General features: G+C 48.7%; 1 protein-coding gene across 2 annotated transcripts; it reads right to left on the bottom strand.

The window, feature by feature from the left end:
• MLEC (malectin) lies at nucleotides 1–13,956 on the bottom strand. Of its 2 annotated transcripts, XM_021703511.2 has the most exons (5): nucleotides 13,534–13,953; nucleotides 7,591–7,769; nucleotides 6,878–7,054; nucleotides 6,711–6,768; nucleotides 1–5,525 (listed from the first exon to the last, which is right to left on the bottom strand). In XM_021703511.2, exons 1-5 carry the CDS (start codon nucleotides 13,763–13,765, stop codon nucleotides 5,296–5,298), a joined length of 876 nt encoding a protein of 291 aa, XP_021559186.1. In that variant the 5' UTR covers nucleotides 13,766–13,953; the 3' UTR covers nucleotides 1–5,295. The 2 variants fall into 2 exon arrangements, with proteins under 2 accessions (XP_021559186.1, XP_044777057.1); XM_044921122.1 differs by lacking the exons at nucleotides 6,711–6,768; nucleotides 6,878–7,054 and having other exon boundaries at nucleotides 13,534–13,956.
• Between the last annotated feature and the right edge of the window lie 1,060 nt (nucleotides 13,957–15,016).

Raw genomic sequence — 15,016 nt, forward strand, 5'->3', positions numbered from 1 at the left:
TGTCACTGCAAATTGTTTATTAAAACACAAAGCAATGGACAGTGAAAAACATCCTGATTTTTTTACTTTTTGGTGGGAGTAGGGTGGGGCATGTAAAGGGTAGGGACAGATGGAGACAGCCCAGAAGGAAAGACAGCTCTATCCACCCCTACTGCTTTCCCGGGCCAGCCAGGTTCAAAGCCCCTCACTGTGCTGCTGTAAATGCATATTGTGGCCATAGACGAAGAGTTGGTTTGACCTCCGCAGGGAGAGGATGGGAATCTAGGAACTACCAGGGCTACTACGAACTTGACACTATTCTCCAGTACTTGGTACAGAATAGAGCAGCCAGGCCCAATCTGGAGGGGCAGGGTGGGTTTCCTGACAAGCCAGGTTAGGCCGATAATGGCTGAAGAGGCTGCCCTGAGCTCAGAATGGGCAGCTGGTCCTAGCGTGTGAGAACATGGTGGAAGGAAAATCCAAGGAGGGGACTAATCCAGGGTCAAATTTCTTTTCATTCCCTGGATCATGACACACCAGGGAAGAGAAGAGTCAAGAACGCCTCATTCCTGGTTTGCCGTGAAGATCTCCCTGCCAATTCTCCCCTCCCACCTGGCAACTCAGCTCTCCTTTCCCGACAGTTGTCCTTTGAAAGGACGGAAAGCACACTTCAGTTTGTTGTTGTTTTCCCTCATACTGAAATAAAGCACTGAAGCTCAAAATAGAGGTGAGAATGAAGTTCTGCTTCTCCTGGTGCTATGTGCCCCCATCTCACAAGCCTGCCTGGATGTGAGAGGTGCCAGGGCCCTCCCTGCCAACTCTAACAGGACTACTGTTTCCCTGGCTGCCAGCACAATCCTGGCTCCTTGTTTTTATACTCCGGGGGGGGGGGGGGGGGGAAGGGGACCATCCCAAGAGATCCATCCTGCTCTTTTCCTGCCAACCCAGCCAGTCCCCAAATCACCTGCTCTTATCAGAATGATTTGGCAACCAAAGGCAGGCTAGCCAAAAGGCAGCTGGAGAAGGACAAACTAGATTGGCAGCAAGCCACCCTTGTACAAAGAAACCCGCCCTAGCTGGGCAGCTGACCCACTGATGCCAATCTGGTCTCATAATAAAATGAGGAAACCTAGCCCTCTTGCCCCAGGAGAGGTCTAAATACAGAAAGAGTCCGAGCTCGGATGGATAGGGAGAAACTACTCTGATCTCTCTGAAGCTTGAACATTAAGGCTTCTTTGCAATTTTCTTAGAGCTCTTTGAACCCTAATTAGATCTTCCCATAGAAGAGAAGCAGACTTCCCCTAAAATTTCTGAACACATCCCAGGTGTTTCTGGTTCTGCTTCTGCACTATCACTTAGCCTTACCCCAGGCTCCTTCCCCAGGGCCACAGCAAAAGGAGGCCCAAAGCATCTCCTCCTCCTTCCTTTTTGAACAGGAGCATCTGTTAGTCTCTCAGTATGGAAAGCTCACCTGCTCTCCTAGGCCCTTTGGAGAGGCATGGAGGACAATATTACATGTTGCCACTTGATGCCATTAAGGCTCCTTGAGGCAAGAAGACACTTGAATTAGGTGAGAGCCGGCCAGCAAAGGGGAAGGGGAGAGAGGGATGGGGAAGCAGCCCCATGGCAGGGACTGAAAGACCCCTGCCCAGACCTGAATCTAGAGGGAATGCCCACCCTGGCTCAGAGCAGGAGAGGAAAAGGCACTGTGCTGACCGGGGGTGGGTCCTGCCCCAATCTCCAGGGAGGGTAGAGAACCTGTGGACTCTTTCCCTGGGCTTCCCAAGGTGAGCCAATTTCTAGAGAAAGGAGTATACCTGCTGCTGTTTTCTGAAGTTCAAATGAGATTCTAGAAGCCATGGCCAGGCCTTCTCAGGAGAAAGTAGAGGCAGGATAAAAAGGAAGAGAAATTCCTTAAAACAGAAGCTTCTCCAAAAAGATAAAGAAGTCACACAATTCTGAAACTGGATTAAACAGTTTCCAGGCACAGAAAGGGGGAGGTAAACCTAAACTTCACCTCATCTCTTCAAAGTCTAATTGACCTCTAATGTGATCCCCCAATTTCAGGCCAGTATCTCTTAGGCAAACAGTGGGAAAAAGAGAACAAGGTCACACTCTCAAACCAGCCGGTGGCCCTGTAGGCCCTATGGCCCCCCCGGGAGTCTGACCCCACTGACATGTGAAGAGAACCATCTTTCAAGTCACCAGAATTCAAGATATCCACTGAGCAGCTTCTCCTCCATAGTGGAGACTTTATGGGAAAATGGACCTGGTTTAGGGGACATGGGTCCCACAGATTATTTCCTGGCACAACATTTCAGTCAGCGTGAGTAAAACCCACAATGGCCACCTGGCCCCTGACCCAAATCAGAGCTAGGCTGCAGATTCTCAGCCCATCCCCAGCAGACATCTTTGTGTGGCCTACCCAGAAACTGAACCATAAAAGGAGTTTCATCTTGGCCATCTGTTCTTGGCTTTGGCCAGCTGGGGTCAGGGAAATCTAAAAACCTAGGGGAGCATGGATCCAGTAGAAGTGCCCAGATATCCCTTTCCCCAGGCCTCAGTGGCATCCCTCATCACCTCCCCAACCCCAGACAGTCTCCCGGCAGCGTGGCTGCCTGGTCCTCGCACTAGCTCAAAATATAGGCAGGGGAACACACAGTGCAAAAAGCAAATGATGAACAGAGTAATTCGTGACACACACAATACAAAAATAAAAATACAGAGTGCCCCACCCCACCCCTTTAACCTAAACTTTATGTACCTATATCATCTTGGAGGAGCCAAAAACAAAAACAAAAAAAAACAAAAAACAAGCTTTCAAGTTCAGCATCCTGGGCCAGCTGTGACCGGCCCTGGGCAGCTCTGTTAGCTGGGTGGGCTTGGCTCCAGGGGACTCTACCCAGGCCCCCACCATACTTCTTCCTGTTTCCTCACTTCTCCTTTAGTTTTTGTGAGCCATAGAAAGATGTTCCTTCCTTTCGGACACAAGCAGAGGAAAATGCCCATCCCTATCCCTGAGCTCAGGGGAAAGAAGTGGGCTTGGAAACAGGAGTGGGCTTGGAAGCAAAGCTGCTTGGCTTACAGTACCATTAGGAAATGGCCCCAGGAGCCAGGGTTTCCTTCTGAGACTCTGAGTCACTGAAGGGATGGGTTGAGGTGAGGAGGCGGGACCCCTCCTTCCTCAGAGACCCAGGCAAACTAACAAACAAGGCAAAATGGAGGCAGCACATCCTCCTTCCTCATCTCGTCTCCTTCGCTGGCAGTGGACTACAGCTGTGGGGACTTCTGATGGAAGACGAACCGAAGCCACTGTCAGAAGCCCAGTCAGTAGGATGTCCACTGCCCCAGGCAGGGGGTCCCCAGGATCAAGGCCATAGGATGCCATCCTTTAAAGCAGGGAGCTTTGTGAAGCACTCCAGAAGTGTTCCTCTTACTGCGGCCTCAGGCCACAGCCATCCAGATGCCTGACTCAATACCCTACTACTGAGGCCTAAGTCACAGCTAAAATAAAGGGCTCCAACTCTCAAAGGACTAAATGCTGGCCCAGAGTAACTCATCAAGAGTCAAAACCCAGGACATGAGCCCAAAGGCTACTTACTTTGTCACATAACAAACAGTTCAAATATATGGAGCTCTTTAAAAACATTAAAAAAAAAAAGACAAAATTAAACACATTCTAAAATGATGAGCCTTGTCTGAGAGTCTATGGTGCTCCAGCCCAAGCAGAAGCTAATCCTGCTGCCTTCCATCCACAAAATTCCTTGTAGCTTGGCTGGGTCCTCCCTCATTGCTGCCCTAACTGGGAAAAGGATAACAGTGACCAGAAAGGAAGAGAACAGGGAAGCTTCATTTCCTGCAGAAGTTTTTCCAGGGAATTTACGACAGACACTTAGATGCTAAGGTTGGCTTCAGAGCTGCCAGGACTATGGCTGACTGGAAATCTTTCAGCCCCGTCACACCAAGAACTCAACTGTAACTTGGATAGGGAGATGAAAGGGCAGAGGGGCATACTATTAAGATCAGTGAGAGGCACCCCCGGGCCAGATACCATCAGTCTAGCTCTGTGGGGCAGCCCTGGGCATAAACCAAAACTGGTTGACTTGTGCCAGACACAAGATGGGAAAAACTGAACATCAGACACTAGACAGACACTCTAAACAGTGGTCAGTCACTTAGTAGGGCTCAAGTCTCTGAGGTGGCTCTTAAGTTATGCTAACATAAGCCTTTTCTAATCCAAAGACCAGAAGAGACTTTTAAGGTCAAGTGTTGTGTTGCTGCAGGCTGGAAAGCATCCCTGTCCCCTGGCAGCAAGACCCTACAGAGGGGCCAGTAAAAGAACTGCTGGGTCAGGTCCTCCTGGCTGCTGGCTCAGAGATCCAGGGAGGGAAGTACCAACAAGGTGAGGTGGTAGAGGATAAGACATTCAAGCAAAGGGAACCCCAAATCCCCATGTCTCCTTCCCTTCTTGGCAATAACTTAGTGGGATGATTGGGAGAGAGAGAAGGGATTTCAAATGAGCCAGATTAAGGGGGGGGGAAATGAGAGGAAATCAAGTCCCCAACAGGCACTGAAATTAAAATGATTTGTTGTGGTAACAAGTCAGAGGCAACTTGAGGACCTGACATAAACTATTCGTCTTGGATACCAGACAGTCCTCTAACCGGCACATGTCAGGGAGACAAGCAATGACAAAGCGCAAACACTTAAGGTGGAAGCATCATTAGGCTGAAACCAGAAAGGCTTCCAAGTAAGGAAGTATCTACTTTTCTTTCTTTTTTTGTTTAATCCCCCTCTGTTTTCATCTTTATCATACAAATTATACACCTTCACACATACACAAAGCACACACACTTTCAATCCCAGGACATCTGAAAACTTATCTGGACGTCACTTCAGAACATACCCAACTCCCAGCGCTGGTCTTCTCAGGTAATAAGATGACATTTCCCTGCTGTTAATTTCTAACCTAAAAAAAGGAACCGTGTCTGCTCTGGGTTCAGAGTTCTTTCCACTAGGTGTGCAGACGAGGATCCTTGAACGTGTAGGATCCGCTGTACCCTAAGTACCCTGGAGAGGAAAGAGACGGCTGGGGCCAGCCACAAAGAGAGCACAAGGACTGAAGCGGGGCTGGGACCAGTGGTGGATGAGGGCTGCTCTCTACCCACTCTGCCTCTTTTTTTCTCCTTTAATTTTTGTGTGTGATTTTTGTCTGTTTGTTTTTTTGTTAATCACTGTGAAAAATACAGAAACCAAAACGAACATGTTTGGTTTCTTTCCCTCACCCCTCCACCCAGTTCAGGATGGTATTTGTTCTCACAACCGGCAGAGGCAGAAGAGGGTTGGAATGAAGACTCCGAAGGCCACCAGGATGGGAAACATGAGGCTGCTGTTGTCCGAGGCATAGGGGTTGGGCGTGCGGGGGCCTGACTGCACCCGGTTCTTATTGGTCTGTCTTTTGAGGTTAGACCCTTCATCGTATTCTTCTTCCTCCTCCTCCTCCTCTTTCTTCTCCAGTCCTGGATGAGGCTGCAGCTTTGGTACATCTGACACGAGAAAACAGAGGCCTGTTAAGTAAGATCCACGGCATTTGAGTGAGACCCTTAAGAGCCGTAAATGAGCCACAACAAAGAGATGCTACGACCTATGCTGGGTCCACAGGAAAAAAAAAGAAGTAGCAGAAATAGCTCCTGGCCTAGAGGATAGCAGATTGCTGCAAACACTTAGTCTTCTTTAGATTTAACTAAAACACAGTAAAAGCCCTGCGCCCAGGGAGGTTCGCTATCTCCCCTTCCTGTCCTACTTCTTCAGAACCACGGGAGGACCAGATTGAACAGAGACAATGACCCGACACCCAAAACTTAACCTTTTCAAATCCCTCCTGCAGCCTCCGCAATCCCACATTCCCTTCTGATTCACAAAGCAACTGAGGAAAAGCTGAGCCACAGAGCCTTGGGTTGTCAGCACTCACTACCCCTCTGCTCTGCCTCCTCCTTAGGGGATCAAGCTACAAATCTGTTTTTGTGGCAAGACTCCTGCCTAGATGTCAGAATACCAGCATCTGGGGACACATCAAGACAACAGGATGAGCCCCCTGGTGCATTCAGGATGAGTTGGGAAAATGTACAGAGGTGGAATGGAGGTGAAAAGTCACTTAGACAAGCTTTCTCTGCAAAAAATAAGCCTGGGAAGCTGGTGGGTAGGATCATCGCAATGCTGAGAAAGCGATACACCCTAAGGCTGGATCCCAAGAACAAGGAGACATTGGTAAGTAAACTTTTGTCCAGTACAGTCCAGCAATTCTGGACTCTCTCAGAGCATACCAAAATGCTAAAGGACTCCTCCTCCTTTTGTCTTTTCCCTTTTTGCTCCCAGGAAATAGATGTCAAAGAAAGAGAATAAGGACAAGTTTTAGGCAATTCCAAAAGACTACAAGGTCAGGGCACACCAGTAGGTACCATTATTAAGCCAAATTTACAGTGAAGTTAAAGAAATTTGTCCAAAACCAAAGAGCTGATTAAGTGGCAGCAACAAAATTTGAACACAGACCTTACTCCAAAGCTTATGGCCAGCACCATGCTACACTTCATCCCCATCCATCTGGCTCTGGATTCCCCACAATTTGGCTTTAGGTGTTCTCACAAGAGTGATCAGCTAAATTATTCCCCCAAGGGTTTCCTCAACTATATCCTTCAGCCCAAGGAAAAAAGGAGGTTAAAGACGCCACTTACCATCCACTGTCCCAGCCATGATGTAGAGTGCACAAACTTTGGGATTGTCATAGTACCCCTAGGAAATGGGAAACCATGGTCAGCACCACACAGCAGTAAACATTCCCCCTGCACCCATTCTTTTATTAAACATTTCCTCAGCGGGGAGGGCAGAGGGAGAGCATTACCTTAACAAACTCGATGTAGAGTTTCCCTGTGAAGGTGGACACCTCCCCTTGGACACTCAGCTTCCCCTTTCTGATGCTCATAGGGATGATTTCATCATGAGCTGTGCTGTGCCCAACACGATCAAAGATATCCAAGTCCTTCACCACAACATGGCCATTCAATCGCACATCAAATACCTTCCACAATTAAAAAAAAAGAGAGAGAGAGAGACAATGTCAAAACCATCAGCTTCATACCCCTTTAGCAGCTGGACATTACCTGCCTGGATCTTCAAGTTCAGAAAGAATTTTTAAAATGACAGGGCTGGATATAGTCAAGGGTACCAAGTTCTTTACATGAGCTAAATCAAAGCCAAGTTCTTTCACTGTCCTTAGGAACAAAGAATACAAACAAAAAGCTCAACATGGACAGAAGGAAATTCGCAAGAGACAGGAAAAGAATAAGGCTAAATACAAGAAGGTGCTGACAACCAAGGAAGACAACCAGGATCAGTTAGTTGCCAAGAACTAAGATTCTGGCATTGCCTTCTGTCACCAACCCCCAAGGCAAGTGCAGCCTTGTGAGCAATGGGACATTGCTTCTCTAGGGGCAGAAGGAATCCAGCTTTTCCTCAAAGCTCACCTGTTCCTCCCTTCTGGGGAGGCTCTTACATTCTCTGGCCCATAGCAGGGGACTATCCAAGAGTGGCAATGTCCCACTGACCAGGCCTCACCTTCTGCTGGGACTGTGCAAAGTAGACCTCGGCAAATTTCAACACTAGCACATAATCCCCCTCCTCCTTAATGGGCACTTCGTAGCCAAAAGTCTCCTCATTGTACCGCTCTGTTTGATACAGGATCTGGTCCTCCGGGTTGGAACGCAGGATTGGCAGTTTCATACCGTAGTCAGAGGCTGTGGACAAAAAACAAGAGAAACCACATCAGAGGCAAGACACACAAAAAAAGCAGAGACCCCAGAACTGCCAGCCATTTCCAGGGCAATGCGAGTAACCTTCCCAGGGGAAGGGGCCACCCCCTATCCGCCTGGCTCTAAAGAGACCAGACACAAAGGCAAGAATTAGAGAGCCATTACCAAGGAAGAGTAAAGTGAGAGAAACCAAACACTAATCACCCCAACAGCTCCCTAACCCTCAGAGTAGAACTTTTTAAAAGCCTGTTAAAATGACTTTCCTCAACTGCACAGAGAGTGACAGGAAGAAAACAGGCGATAGCTACAGTTCCTGGCTCCCTGAGAAGGGGAACTTCAGAGAAAGCTCATAAAACAGGGGGGGATGGCCAAGAACTCTTCAAGATGATTAAGTTCAGAGAATGTATGTGGTTTGTTTTGTTTTGTTTTTTTCATTCAGAAAAGCTCAAGAGTCTAAAACAAACAGGCTATGTTAGGAAAGTCATTTCTGCATTGTCTTTATTGCAAGTAAGATACCAGCTTAGTTGCTTTTTATAATTTTCATTCACAAAGTTCCAAGGCTGGTAAAGAGAAACATGCTCATAAGAAGGGTGTGATGCTAATTTCCTTTACATGCAAGCACCTTAATTCTCACAAACTCACAAAACTCAACCTCACCTACTCTCTCTTGCACATTCCCCCAGTTAAACCGAAAGAAGAAAAAAAGTTCCTACTGTGTCCCCAGCACCTAACAAGGTGGCTGGCACATAAAGAGGCACTTAATATGATTTGCTGAACTAACAAACAGAAACAAAGGAGGTGCCTGCACAGCAGTGAAGCCATGCTATTCTCTCCACGGGGCTAGAGCCATCCTATAGCAAGAAAAAAATCTGCCAAGGTCCTACTGGCACCTCTGGCCTAAGATGCCCAAGTCCTTGGGGAGCCACCTTTCCCATGTCATAGACTGACAAGGAATAAGGCAGGGTAAAAGTAAAAAGACGCCTGGGTGGCTCAGTTGGTCGAGCATGTGGCTCTTGATCTCAGAGTTATGAGTATTCAAGCCCCACTCTGAGCATAGAGCTTACATTTAAAAAAAAAAAAAAAGGTAAAAAGTTACTATCTTGGGTCGGTATCAGAAGAGCGGAAAACCTCTATTGCCCCCAAACCTCTTCCCCAGCCTTGGTAGAAGACAAAACTATGTATGTTTTTCTCCCGCTCCATAACAAACTAGACTGGGGTCTTTCCTCAAACATGAGACACCAACCACACTCCAGCCCCAGAGATGAATAGCTATGCTTCTTCCTTCGAAAGTAGCTTCTCTGATTCCTTTATCATGTAAACACAATGAGGCTTTCCAGTGCTCCATAAATCTACTTTCCAAACTACAGACTTAGCAATGATTTTGGTACAGGCCCAGTCGCTCCTCCAGCCCGGAATTAAGATTTCAAAACCACCTTCCAATCTCACACAGTGACTCTGAAGACATTTGGCACCTAGGTCCTTTGGGAGATGTCCAAGAGCAGTCATCCCTGGAGCTTTACCTTCTGAATCATCAAAACTCCAAGGGGATCTTTTATCGCCAAGGGAGGTAAAAGAGTAACTAAAAGAGCCAGTGGCTAAGGTCAAGCCCTCAAAAAAATAAACATAACTGTTAACAGTTCCTGTAAGGGGACAGTTAGCCATGACATCAGATGGACCTGATGAGACAATGCAATAGGAAACTCACTGCCCTTTTGTCTTCAGACCTTTTTCTTCTTATTTCTTCTCAAGAAATCAAAGAAGGGTGCTAAGTAGCACTACAAAGGATGTACTGCCAACACGCCTCAGCTCTTTCCCAGGCTCAAACCATTACACCAGGGCACAAACCCATAAAGATTAAAAGACTGCTATTTCTCTTCCACTTGAGTTCTAAGAATTTCCTTCTTCTATGAGAACCATGATCCTTACAAATTTGGAACATTAACTAGATTTGCTTTTTAGATACACAGAAAATTTTGTGCATGTGTGGGGAATTTTTTTTTTTCTTGCCGAGTGGAAAAAGTGAGAAACTGACAGTAATGTAATCCGTAACAGCCTCAGTCTCACAACTAAGAAAACTCAGCCATGTGAATAAAAACTACTTAACAACCTTGGAATTACCTTTAAATATTTTCCCTTTAAAGCCCAAGTGGCTTTCCCAAGAGATCTGCCACATGTAAAGTTGCATTTGCCCAAGTCCCAAGAGATGCAGCAGCAAAAAGGATTTTCTTCTTTCCCCCTTAGACTTTATGTATTCACAGCTAAACAGACTTCTCTAAAATACAGTGAAGTGTACACAATCAGCACACTGCTGAAGTTGGCACAATGTAGTTCAGACAGTTAATCAGAAAGGAAGGGGGCCAAAGGGCCTACATTATGTCTGCTGCTAAGATTCTTAGTTCAGGACAATGGAGGAGCCAGGCTGCTCGAAAAATTCAGCCCCAGCTTTATAAGACAGGCCTGGATCTGAATCCTGGCTCTGCCACCTATGACGGGATTTGGAACAAATTATTTTCTCCAGGTGTTTTCTCACCTGTAAAATGGGGGCTACCACCCACTTAAATTCTCTACCTATGAAATTCTACACCTATGAAATTCTACTACTTGGAGGGCCTGAAGATGAAGCCTGCCTCTTAGGTGACAGTATAGGGAGAGAATTCTAAACAAATCCCATGGCCTTCAGCAAATCAGAGGGAGCAGTGACTCTCATCCTCTTTTTAGTTCTTATCTCCCCAAAGCCAAATCCCTCCCCAGCCAAAAGGAAGGCTGCCCAGAAAAGGGTCTTCCCTAGGCTTGCAGAATCAGTAGTCTGATAGACTCAGGCTCTAAGCTACCTTTTTACCCCTCTGGAATCATGATATGCCCTAGTTGTCACTTCATGTAAAAGGTCACTGAGCACAGAAAAAGACACACTTTAACCCATTCTGGACAGAAGAGTTTTCAGACTCAGGGCCACTGATTTCTAAAGCATCGTAAGTTATACTAAAAAAGGAAAACAAGGCCCAGAGAGGTAAAGTGTGTTCTTCAAGGTCATACAAATGATCAGCAAGTATCTTTCTATGAAGAGGAAATAGCCTCTCCCAAAACCAAGCCAAGTTTCATGCTCTCAGGCCAAATAACCAGGTCTTTTCCTCCTCAGTCAGGAGGAACCCACAATGAGCAAGTGGAAAAGAACCCAGAATGTTCAGCATGCCAAAACCCCAAGTTGAGCACTGCCGAAGCATAGTGGTACTACCATCTGGTGAAGCACACAAGTTGAAAAAGCCATTCCCAAGCTGTAAGTATCTCCGATGAGCACTAGCTATCCTCAAGGCAGAAACGAAATTCAATAAATATTATGGAGTGCCTTTGAAAGCAAAGGCCACTAGGTGCCCTAGGCCACTCAGTTACAAGAATGCTGAACTACAAAGACACTACAGAGAAACACCAAGTTCAAAAGCAGGCCAAACCCTTATCTGGATTAACTTGGCAACAAATACCTGAATTCAGTCAACATAAAATGAACTTCCTTCAGCATGACAGAAACAGTATCAGAGGCATGTGGCAAAAGAAATAAGACATACAGCTCCTACCGCAATTAGTGGAAATAGCTGCATGAGGCAAGGGTCTCCAAGTACCTGGCACATCCTCCTAAACGGTGCCAGAGAAGGGAAGGCAGAGGGAACAGCTACACCTCCCTCTGTGGTGCCGACTCCTTAGCACAGAAAGAAACTACAGAGTTGCCTCCCGAGAGTGGAAGCTGAACCACGTCTCAGGCCCAGATCTAAGGCCGCCAAAAATTACTCTCAGGAACCCAGTGTGCAATGTTGCAACAGGCTGGTCCAAGCTGCAGCTGACAACCAGCCTCCACTCTTCATCTACCCCTTCCTATTGCTACAATTCATGGTCCACGTTTGTCATACTCTCACAGAGTGGAGCAGGGAACCTATTTATAGAGTGCCCCAAATGTCGGGCTCCAGTACACATGGGCTTGGGTAGGTCTCATGTAATTTTACCTGCTACAATAAGCTCCAAAGAAAGTGCAACCATGAACCAATAACCGAAGGACACAGAGACTGGATGAATGCTGACAAGCACCAGCACCTCCCCCGCTCCACCCCCAAAATCACCTACACCAGCAAATTAAAACCAGGATTTCCAAATAAGAGGAGAAAGAAGCTGGGAACTAAACCTGTATGGTCTTAGCTTTTTCCTCTGCACAATAAACCTAATAGGATAATGTAACCTATGTGAAGCCTGGTATCTGTTAAGTGAGAGAAACCATCTGCACACTGTCCTCACCACTGCTATCTCAAGAGGCAAAGTCCACAAATGGTCTCTAGTTTCCTCAAGGGCTCCTTCCTCCCTGCCCACACCCATGAGGAAAGAGGAAGGGTCCAGGATGGAGATAGCAATGACCTCCTGCTTAAATATTAAGTCTGGCTTTGGCTGCTGTTACAGCTGCTAAAGACTGGAGCCCTGACTCAGCTGAACCCAAGCTACTGAGACCTACATGCCAGGGCTAACTAAATTCCAAGACAAACATAGAACTTCAGAAAACAGCCCTGTGTCCCAACACCCTCACATGTATGGAAGCAATAAACTCGCTAATATAACAAACTCCAGGACACTGCAATTATCTTGGAAGAACTAAGTTAAACCCTTTCCTAAAGGCAAGAGCCAAATCTGGGCATCGTGGAAAGAATGAGAGAAAGTCTGTCTCTTGGTTTTCTGGAGATGGCATACTGCCAATTTGGCAGCCTCTGAACCCAGCATACAACATAAATCTCCTTCCAACACATGAAGTAAGGAACTTCCCTCTTAAACCTGTTGTCCAATCCCACTTACAGAAGAAACAAGAGTCTAGAGCAGATTTTCCCAAAGTCTGGTCTGGGGATGACCAACATCAGAAGCCCCTGGTGCAGAAAGGTGGGTTTAATCTACTAGGTCTGGAATTTGCATTTTTAACCAGCTCCCCTGGCTATTCTTACCCTAGCTTTGAGAACTGTGCAGCTCTCTAAAAACCGCTGTTGCTCGTCAGTTAAGTCAAAATCATTTTTCCCATACATTGGAATCATACCTCTCAAGGCCATTTAGGGTAGGCTCTACACACTCTGGAACCCAATACTCAGATCTTACACTGGCTGACCCAGTTGACACTCTATCAGCCTCACGTGCAGAATGGCTTCAATATAACCACCCTCTGGGGTGGCCTCAACTTCCACCTTTAAGCACACATATTCCTAGCTCTAAAAGGGGGGCCGGAGGAGGCTACAATCAAACTTTCCTGGCCCATCCTCTTCGAAGATTCCTTCCTATGCTGGCTAAGAATCAAGCCCCGTTCCTGCAGAAGGGGTAAGAAAAGCGGCTCGTTTCTGGGATGGCAGGAATCTACCAGGAACTATCTTGATAGGAGAGCAAAACCACCCAGGCCTGGGGCTCTGATAACCTACAACCCGTGAGGCCTCGAGGTGGCAAGAGGCCGCCCTCGTCTTTACTGTCCCAGATCGGGTGGAAGTGAGGGGTTAAGAAAATGCAGGATGTGAGGTCCAAATGTAACTTCTCGCCAACTCTGCCTCAATTGTTCTTCGTAGCTTCGAGCCAGCGCCAGGCTCTGAGCTCGGACCGGGTCCCAGGAAACTGCTGAGAGAGACACTTGGCTCCAGAGACGTGGCCCCAGGGTCGAGGAGGGGGCTCAGGGCCCGCAGCCCTCGGCCGGCTGCTCCCAGCACCGCAGGCCCCGGATCCCACTGCTCGGCTGAGGGGCTCTCACCTCGGCCCACCCGGCCTTCCAAAGGGTCCTTGCGGAAGTGGATCCCGTGCACGTCCACATGCGCCTCGCCGCCCGCGTTGACGGCCCAAATGACGCTCTCGGGTAGCCCGGCCCCCGCGGAGCCGACCACGCCGAGCCCCGGCCCCCGGAGCGCCGGCAGCAGCAGCAGCAGCAGCAGTAGCAGTCGCAGGAGCGCCACCGCGGCTCCCTCAACCGCCCGGGCCCCCAGCATGGCGGCCACCACAGCGGGGGCAGCCTCCGCCGACCCTCGTCCTCAACCGGCCGCCAGGCCGCCCCGGACTCAGAAAAACAGCACCACGGGCCGCTCTGCCTCAGCCGCCAGGGACATGTCGCTCTCAGGCCTCCTTCTCAGCCACGGGTGCCGCCTCCCACCTCAGGAACAACCTACCCCGCCGCCCAGCCCCCGGCCACGACGCTGCAGCCAATCAGCGCCCGACCCTCATTAATTACCCATCACCCCGCCGAGAAACGCCCGTTCATTGGCTGCCAGGCGAGGGAAAGGGCGTGGCTACTCCCAGGCGCCGGCCCAACCATCAGGCTCGAGAGGGAGCGCGCGCACAGGTTGGGAGTTCGGTTGAAGCGGCGGTTAAATGCGGAAGTGGCGGGGTGCAGCGCCCAGGCGGCCCCGGAATCCCGCAGCTGAATAGGAAAGGTGGCCTAGGAGGGAAGGTTTAGAGTAGGGCGCACTGACACGTCGCCAACACTTCCGGTGCTCCAGATCTTGGGACCGAATAGGCTCCCGAGGGGGCGTTGCTGACTTTCCCGCCCCCTCTTCCTTTCTCAGGGAGAGGCATGAACATAAGCTCTAGTAGGAGTGTACACTCTTCCGACCTGAGCCTCAGTCTTTTTCTCCTTGTGAGGCAGAGAACCCATTCTCCCCTAGAGAGGCCACAAGCACAACTCTTCAGAGCACGCGTCCCACGAGGACAACACCCCGCCCCCACCCCTTAGCGGGCTCAGGGCTTGTGGTAGCGTCCAGGCGGCCGTCCAATCAGAAGGCTCCAACACAGCGGAAATGCGTGGCCTTGTGGGGGAGGGGCTCCAGCTACCCGTGTATCCATGGCGACAGCCTCGGCCCCGCCCCAGCGACTCGGGGACGGCGTCGGGGCTTCCCCCACGTTGGTGTGGACAGTCGAGCGTGGTGTCCAGTCTGGAGGTGTATGCTCGACCGGAGCTCCTTCTCTGCTCCTTGGCAGTTCACCCAGCATTTTCCTACATTGGCGATCCCTGCGCTGCGGTCGCTGTCCGAACTCCCCACTTTTCAGAGACAGTGAGGCCCAAAGAGGGTCGCAGAGTTGGCCAAACGGTGACACCGCAAGTTAAGGGCAGAGCCAAGGCAAATTCCGCAAATATTTTTTTGAGACCCTACTACTATGGTTGGCAGATTTAGCAGATAAAATACAGGAAGCCCAGTTGAATTTGAATTTCAGATAAACAAATGGGACATACTTATATGAAAAAA

The sequence above is a fragment of the Neomonachus schauinslandi genome, chromosome 14 (assembly GCF_002201575.2).
Source record: "Neomonachus schauinslandi chromosome 14, ASM220157v2, whole genome shotgun sequence".
NCBI classification, from domain to species: domain Eukaryota; kingdom Metazoa; phylum Chordata; class Mammalia; order Carnivora; family Phocidae; genus Neomonachus; species Neomonachus schauinslandi.